This window comes from Myzus persicae, unplaced genomic scaffold (assembly GCF_001856785.1).
Source record: "Myzus persicae strain clone G006 unplaced genomic scaffold, MPER_G0061.0, whole genome shotgun sequence".
In the NCBI taxonomy this organism is placed as follows: domain Eukaryota; kingdom Metazoa; phylum Arthropoda; class Insecta; order Hemiptera; family Aphididae; genus Myzus; species Myzus persicae.
The window spans coordinates 456,363-469,351 of NW_019100836.1; the positions used below are offsets into that span (position 1 = coordinate 456,363).

At 27.3% G+C, this 12,989-nt stretch overlaps 1 protein-coding gene across 4 annotated transcripts; it reads right to left on the reverse strand.

The window, feature by feature from the left end:
• Positions 1-1,971: 1,971 nt before the first annotated feature.
• Positions 1,972-10,564, reverse strand: LOC111026369 (rho guanine nucleotide exchange factor 7). Of its 4 annotated transcripts, XM_022304438.1 has the most exons (12): positions 10,253-10,564; positions 9,480-9,573; positions 8,973-9,099; positions 8,742-8,913; positions 8,453-8,671; positions 8,181-8,379; positions 7,558-7,779; positions 6,425-6,503; positions 6,213-6,334; positions 4,097-4,205; positions 2,560-2,646; positions 1,972-2,107 (listed from the first exon to the last, which is right to left on the reverse strand). In XM_022304438.1, the coding sequence occupies exons 2-12, from the start codon at positions 9,543-9,545 to the stop codon at positions 2,100-2,102; spliced, it is 1,410 nt and encodes a 469-aa protein (XP_022160130.1). In that variant the 5' UTR covers positions 9,546-9,573; positions 10,253-10,564; the 3' UTR covers positions 1,972-2,099. The 4 variants fall into 4 exon arrangements, with proteins under 4 accessions (XP_022160130.1, XP_022160127.1, XP_022160128.1 ...); XM_022304435.1 differs by lacking the exon at positions 1,972-2,107 and having other exon boundaries at positions 2,365-2,646; XM_022304436.1 differs by lacking the exon at positions 1,972-2,107 and having other exon boundaries at positions 2,365-2,646; positions 10,495-10,516.
• Between the last annotated feature and the right edge of the window lie 2,425 nt (positions 10,565-12,989).

Sequence of the window (12,989 nt, forward strand, 5' to 3'; positions counted from 1 at the left end):
GTCAAAAAACTTGAAAATGTATTACGTTATTATTAAGTTTTTCATAAGTTGTTGGTGAAATTAAAAAAAAATTAAGCGTTAATTCACAATAACTTTTTATGAAGCGATCGACATTAAATACAATTTTAAGTATATGTTGGTGAAATAAATGTGTAAAAGATAAATTAAAGATTATTGGGCCGTAGCAAGTAGCAGAAGTAGGTATTCGTTGCGCAAACCTAGCACCCATAGAAACGGAGTAGCGCATCGATCAGATCAAATATTTGATTGGGGGTGCTCATGTTGGCCCATAGGCGTGTTTACGGGAGGGGCCGGGTGGGCACTGGCTTCCCGGCAGACTGTGCCTCCAAAATAATCATGCCGGGATAAATTTTTCTTTAATATGCATCTGTTTTTAATTTAGTTTAAATGCATTTTTATTGTTTTGACAATGGTTATACTTTTTGATCATAATTAAAAAATATTCCTACCATTGTGAATTTTGTAACATAAATAATGAATGTTTCTTCATGTCTAAAAAAAAATAGGTCTCACAATTAAAAAAATTTTTGTGCCCCCTCGGCCACCAAAGTCTGAACACGCCTATTGGCTACGGGGTTCATATCTGGTGCAGTTACGACTTCCCACGTGTAAGACTCCATCTACATTAACGAATGACCGTAATCTGAATAATTCGTAAGTCGTTGCTACATGCAGTGGCGTAGCCAGGGGGGAGGTTGAGGGGGCTGCAGCCCCCCCTCCCCCGAAATGTTAATAAAATTTAAAAATTATTTTAATGGTCTATGGTATTCGATCGAAAACTAAGCCACCGCTGCCCCCCCCCCCCCCCCGAAAAAAATCCTGGCTACGCCACTGTTGCATGAAATACCATACATAAGACGTGCGTTAAGTGTTTTAGAATAAAACCGATTATCGTAGGTACAACCAGTTATAGATGATTTGCCAATTTTTTTTTTATATCTAAGACATAAAAATTGAGTACGTGATTCCTCGTTAGTTGTTATTATAGAAAATTAAAACTATTAAAGATAACTGGCACATTTTTTTTGTTATAAGAATTTGGAGTTAGACTTTTGACAAAGTTCTTCAAAATCACGAACATTTGAAAATCAATTTTTAATTAAAAATTTATAAAATGTTCGATTTTTATAGCTAAGGCTTGAAAATTGAATATAACTCAACAGTTTCTGAACATTTGAACACTCCACTGGTACATAATCTGATGTTTGAAACTTGAAAGTGAGAGATATTACAATATCACGAGTACAATAGTACATATTATGTAAAATATTACAATTTAAACTTTTGTATAACTTGCTTGAAAATTAAAATACTGTTGTAAATGTACATCGTACATGCAATGAAAATGACCTACTTTTAAATATTAACTATCAACAGTGGATTGCCCATTCAGATCCGATCACACCAGTGATTACTGATACCTAGACACACTCAAACACAGCTTTAATACCTGTTTTAGAAATTAAATTTGTTTTCTTTTATCTCAACAATAATTATGCGTATGGCTTAAACGCCTCTTGCTCTTAAGTTATTAATAATCATATATATTATAATAATAAATATATATTTTGTTTTGATCAGAAATTATACAGTTTTAATTTATAACAAGTTTTACATCAGTTAAGAGTTATGAAACTAATGAAATTAACTGAGTGTCTTACTCAGTTACAGTTTTATCTAAGAAACATTGTAGGGGACCATTTTTAATTCAAGTACTGAAGGGCTTATGTTATGCCACTCATAAACAGTGAATTTCTTCGAAAGATTTTCATCAACTACTGAGAGCTATTGAACATTATTAAATAGTAAACTAGTCAATGCTACAATTATTACAAATGTTACAATGTATTTTTATAATTTTTTCTAAAATATAACATAATATATTATGATTTTATAAATTAATTCATTGTAATACAGATAAATATTTAATTATTTAAACAATTTATAAAAATGTACAATAATATAGTATAAAATAATAACTTAAAATTAAAAATAACATATTCATTAACAAATTGTATTCAAGTCCATTTGGATTTACTTAATGTATGAGAAGTAACAGTCAATGGCAGATTTTCAATTTAAATTCCTGCAATTCAATACCGTTATAAATTTATATTTTCCCATCAATAGTTAAATGGAACAATGCATGCAACAGTAAACTTAAGTTTAACTAAATCAACATTTAAATTTATCCACAATTAACATAAACTTGTTGAATTGATATGATTGTGTATAGGGCTAATCATAATAAAAACAAATGTATACATATATAAAAGTAGATTAATATTAATATCAAACAATAATTTTCAAATTTTCAAAATTTTACTTGACAGGAAAAATATTTTTAGTATAATAATATATCGTTAACATATCTGTTATTGTTATTTAACATAATACTATCTATTGCCTAACAAATATTATTTACAGCTTTGCAGCATTATTAGTGGTACAGAAATTATAATAAAATTGTATTTAGATATATTTAACTACTTAAGTTATTTCACATCATAATTTACAACAATAACAAAGAATGATCACCTGAACTAGCATGACGTGATTTTGTATTTGAACAAAATGCTTCAAATACTCTCAAGACTTTCCCATCATCTTCAAATGTTCTTTCAGCTAAATTTTAAAAAAACAACAGGTTTTTAAATTTATAATTGACATTTTTAATTAAAACATCTACAACAATTAAATAACTAACTCAGTCTAAATTCAAATTTAGATTGTGAAAAATAGCTTAAGTTTAAAATTCAATTTAAAAAGGTAATATTGTGGTAATACCCTCAACTATAACCAGTGGTAATATTGTAAATATTTATTGAGCTATTAATAAATGGATTGATGTAAAGAGAGAAAACTAATATCAACTAAGTGGCAGAGAACGCAACTAAACCCATCTTGGAATTTCATGGGTATCAGGAAAAAAAATTAATAAACTTACTTCATTTAATAAAAATGTGCTAAATGAATTTGATAAGGCAATTTGTTTAATTTTTCTTAAACTAGAAGTAGGATGAAGAAGGATGAAAAACTACCTCTACTCTGTCGTTAGCTATAATAATATGTTATCCAAAATAATACATTTAAAGAAACATGGGTTTATTTTCCTGTGGGAATTTGTTCTGTGAGATGATTTTCTTTAGGTTCTTATCAGCGGTTTTATGAATTTATCATTGTGCTTACTATTTAATTTGACTATTTTCAGTGTTATTTGCACATTAATGTTTGTCTTGTACATAGTGAGATTTAGATTTTGAGGTGCAAAATATACTTGTACCATGTAAAAGTGAATTATAGTTCAACAATAATTAATTGTTAAATATTCTAAGACCACTGAAAACATAATATTAACATAAATGCAAATTGTATATTTTAACAGTCTTAACAGGATGATTTGTCTCAAAAAAATAAAAGAATAAAAGAATGTACAAAGAATGTGTAGTATAATTGTTATTAGTAATAATTATTTAAAATAAAGTGAATATTATAACTTTGCTAAAAGAGCTTTAGTTATTGTATGTCCCTCTTTCACCACATGTTGATATTACAGATTATATACATAAACGTGCGAATAGGTGTAGCAGAAGATGCTGCATCTGCCACATATTTTTGGGAGATTGATTGGCCTGATGGCCGCGGCAGTGCAAGTTATATTCACTTAGTCACTCTCAGCAGCTGGCCAAGAAAATTAATTATTTAATACAAGTAGATAAAATGGATCTGAACCAATTTATTCATTGGATATAATTGATACTTTATACCTGGTATACAACTATAAGTAACTTTAATCATAATAACAAATTATATTGTTAAAGCCAGTGTTGTATCAGTAACACAGTCTACAATCAGATCAATTCTACTATCATACAATTAATAATATTGAAAATTTATTTGGTCGATTGTAAGAAAATGGGTCGCTTTATTCTGTATGCTGCTTCTGCAATTTAAGTTTGTGCACGCTCATGATTATACAGTGAGGGATAGGGAGTATTTTTTATATATTTTAATAATAATGGAGTATAAGGAATACAATTCAAAACTTTATAAGTCCATAGAAATATATACTCACATCTTTTTGCTACACGGATATTTTTTTCATTAATGTTGTGATAAAATTGAAGTGGTGGAATGGGTCTAAGTCTTGTCACATCCCAAGCTAATCTATTAACTTTTTCCATCTAAAATAAAAAATAATATTTTAATCAAAAATCTTGAAGATTTATGTATATAACAGATCATTGTACTATAAGTATGTATAATAAGTAGGTAATACAAGTAATAATTTGAAATATTTTTATTTCCGTTAAAAAAAATATTAACCACGGCAATTAGCATGACAAAGTAAATACATATAAAGTAAATATTTATTATTCATTTTACTTTTAAATATGAAATTATTATTGTTAGTCCATTATTAAAAATAGGGTTGTTTAAGCATAGACAATCATGTTATGTTAAAATGTATGCTAATAGCATTGTATAATATGATGGTATGAACATCACTATCTAAATAATTTAATAATACACATTGGTGGAATAGTTAAGTAATGATCGGCTATGTGATTCTAGGCATTTATAACATTTGTAGTTTTTAAAAGCTAAATTATTGAACACTACCGTAATGACAAAATTAAAAATAAAAAAAAATATATATATTGATTTTTACATAATATACAACAATCAGTAGCAGCTTGGGTTTTTGTGCAATAGTATGTGCTACATCTTTGGTAAATACAAAAAAACAGAAAAAGAGAGTTTTAATTTTAAAAACCATGGATTAATTAAATACTAAATAGGTAAAAATAAAATTATTTGTTATGGTAGTTAAAAAATTTAAGGAGAACATAATATTTTTACAGGATAAATGTATAATATTATAGTGTTTTTATACTCAAGTTATTTATCATGTAATTTAATTATACATTAATGGTCAATCCTTTTTGGTAAATGTATTATGTATGTATAATTTGGTTTCAGTGGTGGTTACAAGGCAAAAATTAGTCAGATTATGCTAACATTTTTCTTTAAGTAATAAATAGACTTTTGTTTTGACAATGAGGTGGGAGGTACATACATTTGTTTGCACTACAAAGTTGAACCAACACAAGCCGCCACTGCATACAGTCAATTATCTTAATGTCCATCGGTGTATAATAAAAGGATATTTGTAAAGAAAAAATCAACTCGGCAAATGTCAGATGTTAGTTTCAAACTGTATAATTTGTGTGACACAACTAGCAACACAATCACAGTCAAATATAAATTAATATCTTGCCTGAATCACAACTGCCAGGAGGTCCCTGTAGCTTTTTTTTGAGCCACCAATGTGCATAAAGTTCAGAACGAAATGTAACACCTTTGTCAAGCGGCATAGATGCTTTATTATTCCTTAACAATGAATCATCTTCAAAAATACATGAGTTGATATGTAATGACGAAGAACATTTACACAAGTTTTCAGAATTGCTACTAGATGTTTCAGTAGGCGGTAATGGCGATTGTTGTGTAACAGGAATTGTGATATCGGCCAACCCAGAATCAGATGACCTCAAACTATTATGATCTTTAAAATAAAAATATTGAAAATCTTGACTTATTTCTGTATCTTTTTCATCATCGCAATTGTTATCATAACAGTAGGACGTTTTTAAATCGCACAAGGAAAAAGTACTATCCTGATTATCTGATGAGTAAATATCATCTTTATTATCTGTATTTAGCAATGGAATCGTCAAATGTTTTGGTTTTAAATTTTCAATATTAGTTTCATAGTTCAAAAGATTTTTACTATAGTTATCATTCATATCTTCTTTGTACAATGTTGACATAGTTAAATCTTGACAGGCTTTAGTTTGAATTGGAGTGAACAACAGCTTTTTTCCATAAATAACTTTTCCATCTTCTTTTAAAACCATTGATGAGCAATGTCTCGGTGATGAAATATTATAACTATTCAACACATTAGATTTTTCATTGTACTGTGTTTCTTCTAAACAGTGTTGTTTAGTTTTACAAGGAGAATAAAATGCACTATGTTGATTAGCATAACGCCTAACAACTTTTGATGTATCAATATTATTTATGTATTGTGTGTAAAGAATTAATTTCAAAAGTGATCGAGTTATGACACCCTTGCATACTAAATGTGCGAAATAATCACTAAGGCGACCAAGGCTTAGACTTACTGATTTGCTAGATGTAGTGTTAATGACACTCTTATTTCCTAATTGCTTATTAATTTTTTGTATCCAATCAATTTGCTCTTCTTTGGACTGACAAGCGGCAACAATTGGATCAATTAAAGGGCCTGTAAATATAAACCATAATTTTTATTCATGTGCTTAAAAAAAAATCTGACAATATTATTAATAAATGATTGCTAAATAAATATGTTTACCCGATATTTCAAAAGCATTTTTAATGGCACCATTATTATCTAGTTTCTTGACACAAATTCCGCTTAATGGTAGTGTACCCTTAAAAAAAACATAAACATAACTATAACTGAGTCTATTTGCATTTTATTTAACAAATATAATCAAATTTTGATGGGCCAAGAAATAAAAAAGGATATTATTTTTATTTTAAGAACTTATTATTACATATTCAGAAGACAATATACCAACATTTACTGTATTTATCTTTCTAATGAGCAACACAATATAAAAATTAACTACATTTCAATCACAATTCTGTGTAAAGTTACTTACTTCAAATCAAAAAAGGCAATTTATTTTATGTACATGTAATAGTAAATGTTGGTAATCTCTATTGTATGTCAAAGTTTATTAAGACAGCTGAATAATTTAGCATGATTATCAAAAGTTGACATAACTGGTTGTTAATAGAGGTCAAGGACCAAAAGTTAAACATCAAAGAAATAATAAATTAAGCTTGAATATTACTTTGAAACAACAGTTTTCATACAAATTATACATATTTATGCACTAAATACACAGGCAGTTAACATAGAAATAATTGAAGATGAATTTAATAAATTATGAACTAAAATCAGTTAGTGTTTGCAACCACTAAACTGTAGACATTTATATACATAACCCATGGACACATTGTCAGTAAATGTCATTACTCATTATAGTGTTGTCATAATAAAATACAGTAGTTACCGGTTAAAGTAATTACTTTGATACTGGACAAGACAGATAACTTAAACAGATTGATAGCACTAAACAAAAATTAAAGTAAGCGCATAACACAGCCTGTACCTTAAATCATATACTATGAATGGACCCATTACCCATCAACCATGTCCGATAACTTGAAGTACATAAACCAACAGCTAAACATGTGAAGGTTTGCCTTACGCATGCACACATCTCTGTACCTCTGTCAGAGACTTGTTGCTTATATGTGCTTCAAATACTTCTCACAAGGGAGATGGGCATGGTATGATATGATCTAAGGCCCGCGCAAAAACTTTTTGATAAAAATATAAGATAGATAACATTATTAACATTAACAGTGATTATAATAAGCAGCAACCACTGAAATAATAAAGTCTTGGCTTACTTCATAAATAAATGAACTTAGTCTTTGGGACACTGATAAAATAACTAGTTGGGTAGAAAACAACATTAGATATCTATCTTTATGCTCCGAACCAAATGCAACAGAACCAATTTTAATTGCATCGCCTAAACTTAATGCATCAGTGCCTTCCCATCCTTGTACAACTCCACTTAAAATTGATAATTCCAATTCTTTTTGTTTTCTTGTTGATAAGCATACAGTCTGAAAAATTAAATATATATTTGCAATTTATTTCAGCATAATCATCTTGTAAATACATTTTAACTGCATATTTTTTACTTAGTAAAACAAGCAAATATTGGTTTTAAATCATTTATTTTGAAAATACAATTTTAACAATAAAAAATCTCAAAAAGTTTTGTGATCACATCTTTCTCAGAATTTAAGACAGCCACAAAATGTAATCTGTTTAACCTCGCAATGACAGACAATTGACTATTGTATAAATCAACCTTATGGTTTAATACTTACAAAAAATAATTTAACAAATTCAAATTCAAATTCAAATGTTATACTAGCTGTTATTTTAACTGTATTTTATTTTAAGTGATACTGTCACGAATAGAAGAAAAAGATTTTAAATGGTACAAAAATCTACAAACCGCAATTTCTTTGTAAATACTGATGGATCGCTGGGTATCTCCTCTATCAACATGACTTTCTTCAAGGTGTCGTTCAAGTTCTTGGAGCATCCCACTATACTTGTCTAATCTTCGGAATGGTTTGCTTAATGACACTGTGAGTACTAAAATACCAGGACTAACTGCACCTTGTGTTTCCATTATTTGGTTTAATTCATCTCTAAAATTAAATTGTGTAATGTATAAGGTAAATTAATTAAGCATACATAAAATCAAAATAATATAGGACATACTTATATTTATCAATGATATTAACTGCTCTGGGATGAGAAGCACAATATTGCATATGTACAGTCCGAATAAAAGATGCTTTGTTTAGAAACAGTTTGCCTATTCTTTGATCAGACTGCGGTAACCCAGAGACTTGTTCCAATGATTCCAAAAGCCCTTCATGAGTTTTTGAAACTTCTTCAATATTATTTACTAATTGGTTGTACTCATCAATAGTCATTCTAAAGTAAAATTATTATTATTATTATTATCATTATTATATTTAAATTTGATTATGATAAAATTTAGTACATATTTGAGTTTTTCAAAGGAATTAAAAAACTCTGAATAAGTGTCTTCAATTCAGTGACATGTGCTCTTTCAGATTCCACAATATCCATAACAACCACAGCTCGGTTAGCTCTTAACTGTTCAGTTAAATCCACAGGTATATTTGGCACTTTATTGTTTGTAATATTTTCTCCTACAATACAATTTACAATATCATAGGTAACAATAAATAAACTTAAATTAATGTTTTACCTTGAGGTTTATATTCTTTAACATAATTTGATGGAAACCAACCAGTTTTATCTTTAAGGGTTCCTTCCCACCAGCCACCATCCTCTTTTTGAGTGACAATCACAATATCGTGTTTATTCAAACACAGCTATATGCAAGATATTAGAATAATTTGAATGAAACATTTCAATATTAAATAAAATATAAATGTATTGATGATATCTGGACTTCGTGCATTTATATACGCCTTCAAGCTCAGCACACAATTAATAAATAACACTTAATGATTATAAAATATAAAAAATAAAATAAAATCATACCATTACGTTGGTTCAAGGTCTCCTCTAAGGGATATAAAAGGATTAAAGACATGAAAATATAATATTACAGTTCAATGAATATTGAAGCAAATTAATATTATTGATAATTTATAAAAATATAAACTAAGATTAAATAAGCAGTATTAAAAAATATCAAAATGACATTGAATATAAGCACAAGCTCAATGATTTCAACAAATTATTTTACCTCGTCATTATTTTTTCCTTTAAATGAATATACAGCTTGAACGAGTAGTGGCTCGTTAGAAGTCATTTTGGATTCACTATAAAAACTTCATGAACTGTAACAAATTAAAAATAAAACAACTTATAAAAACAGCAACATTATATGTTTAAACTGAGAAGTAAAACTAGTAATGCCTCATATTACTCAGAAAAAAAAATATTATTGATAAAAATGATTGTGAACTTCATAGTGCTTGTTATAAATAAGCATACATAGGAATATGTATTTTGGCAAAGCTACAGTAATGAAAAAATAAAATATGGTATGACTGTATGAGTGAGTTAGGAATGTTGGACTAAAGCCAAATCATGGTTGAGAATGTAACATTTTTGTTTAATCTTTACGGTAAGTATTAACATAATAATTTGGGTGGAAAATAATATATATTTAGACCAGACACGATAATTAATTGATTTCCATTATTGAAAATAGTTGTTTAGTCTTATAATAAATTATATTTCAATAAAATATTGTTTTGAAAACATATTGAAATTATTTTATTAAATAATTAAAACCTGTGAAATATATTAATACAAAAATCTTTAAAGTTCAAACACCTATAGTATTATTTTATTTGTGTTAATAATGTATCTAAGCTATTAATTAAATGCCTATTTATGTGAAAGAAACTATTCAATTATATAGGTACCTCGGTAAATTCTATTCTAATCACAGATTACCCATACCAATGAATAATAATATTGTCAGTGTAATAAATAATTATACAAACTCACCCATAAATGCTTGAACTTAATAAAATATTTATACAAATGTGAGGATTAATAAGACTTAAGCTTAAAACTTCATAACTATATGTCTAAGTATATTTCATGACACATTTTTGGTAATGACGTTACGATATTTTATCTCATATCATAATTTCTTTTGTTGTAGAAGTGTAAAAGGTATAACTCAGATAACTTATAAAAATAATTCGAAATTAAGTGCTTTTTCAAAGAAAATAATTATTAATTACTTGTTGCAAAATGTATACAGGTGGATTAAAAATGTCAATGATCATTACACTAAATAAAATAAACATTTCGATGTCAGATGCACAGATAACAGCTTATCAATAATAAATGTGGCCAAGTGATAAAAGAAAAATGTCCAAAGAAATTATTGATAAAACAAATAATTTATGTTCAGCATTCGCGCCTTAATTATTACAATATTACTAGTTACTAGGACACGAATTTTAAATATTTCAAATGCAAAATGTATTTTTTTTTCAATGTCCTAAAATTAATTATTAAAATAATATGTACAAAATTCATTTTATACGTGATACATCGAAAAAATGAAACGTACCTATTTTACATTTTTTATCATTAAGGATTTTTTTTTTTAATTTTATAGGCAGTGTAAAATATATTTTAAGAAATTGCATACCTTAAATCATAAACTACCAAACAAAAAAGAAAAAACTAAATAAGTATTAATTTATTGTTATTATTTTATACGTCATATTACTTTTATTGCCTACGTAGTTACATCATTACGTATGTAGGTACCAGACAAAAGCGGAGTCACATATACGTACACGAATGTCGAATACAGACACATAAGTATTATTGGCACTTTTGGTAGTTGGTACATACATCGAAGGAAGAACGTTGTACTTAAATGGTATATAAAATAAATATTATATAGATAGGTAGGCATCGATCGTTTTGTTTACAAATTGCATCAAACGCCATAACACCAAATTGTGGCTGTGTAGAAAGATACAAAATATACAATAGGTGCCTTGGTGCCTATTTATTAAATAATTCAATAATCAATAATATACCTTTAAATACATTTTTGTTTAATCATTTTTATTTAATATTATGTTCAAAAAAATGTATAAAGCCATTTTTTTAATTTAGTAGGTAATATTATTAGTGCATTAAATCGTATTTTTTAGTACATTTCAATCTGCGCCCTTGACTATTTGACTAATAATATAATATATTGATAACTAGTAACTACCAGTTTCCAACGTTTTCATACCTCTTTTAAAGAACATTTAAAAAATATCAGTAATATCACAAATTATAACATAATTTTCGATAGTACAGTCAAGACTCTTTATAACGAAACTCTTTACAACGAAAAACTCTATATAACGTAAACATTACATCATAATTGTTGGTTTGCTATATAACCCATTAGACAATTCATTCTCTATAACGTATTAGTCACTCTCAATAACGAAACGATATTTTATGTTTCATAATACAATTTACGTGTTATCGTATCCATTACATGTATAAACTATAAAAATAATCGGCAATAATGCCGAATAAAAAAGTCCAAACTAAGATGACAGACTATTTTAAATAAAGTATAAATATGTATAGTATAAAAATTAAATTATATTTAATAAGTATGTATAATAATAATAATAATTTAATATAATACGTAAATATATATAAAATAATGTAAAAATAATGATGTGTTTGATAAATAATTAAAATTTTGTTTTTTTTTAAACCCTCTCTATTACGAAAACTTTCTATAACGAAAGAAATCTCTTGGTCCCTTCAGATTCGTTATAAAGAGTTTTGACTGTATTTACTTACGACCTACTTACACCAAACAAAACATTTAAAAAATAATTATTTACCCCTTCCACTAGACTACTACCGTAAAACCTTGCGAAAATTGAATTAAAATAAAAATATCAAGGTACTATCTTAAATATTATCGACGTAATGAATAAATCATATAAAATGGTGACATATACTGATATACTATACGCGTAGGAACATGATAGGTAGAAACTAGTAGGTACCAGGTACCTATACCAAATTATAATAATTATAGGTAGGGCGAATTACCTATAGAGTTTAGATTATCACAGTAGGAGTCACCATCGATAAATATAAATTAGGTAGGTTCTTAAAAGCTTACATTGTTTTTAAAATATGGTTGAAGAATCAAATTCAAATCTTTAATATTAATTTCTGTTGTAAATATAAGATAGCGTAAATTAATATATAATTTACATTTCTGAGATTATTAATCTTAGATTCTGAATGGAACGATGAATGTATTGCTTTTACAATTATGTCTATCAAAGTACACACACTTTTTAATTTATGTGGTAGAAAATATGCTTTGATTTTTAATTTCAGCATCTTTCCGGTCTAATCTAATTGGTACTTTTAAAAAGTCAAAACAATTTTTTTTAATTTTATTAATTTTTACTTAATTATGTAGAAAAAATTACGTGAAAAAAATGCCGAGTTATTGTTTTGAACACCCCCCCCCCCTCCCTCTCGACGTGTACGCTACTGTGTCATAGACCTTCTACTTAGTATAAGCCATAAGTTCTATAATACGTCAACCTTACCGTTATATGTATGTGCTAATAAAATAATAATTAAACTATTGTGTATTTAACAGTTTTAGTATTTATTGTTTGTTTTTATCGATGTTACTGCAGTTTAGTACTTAATTTTTATTTTACACTACACAATATTA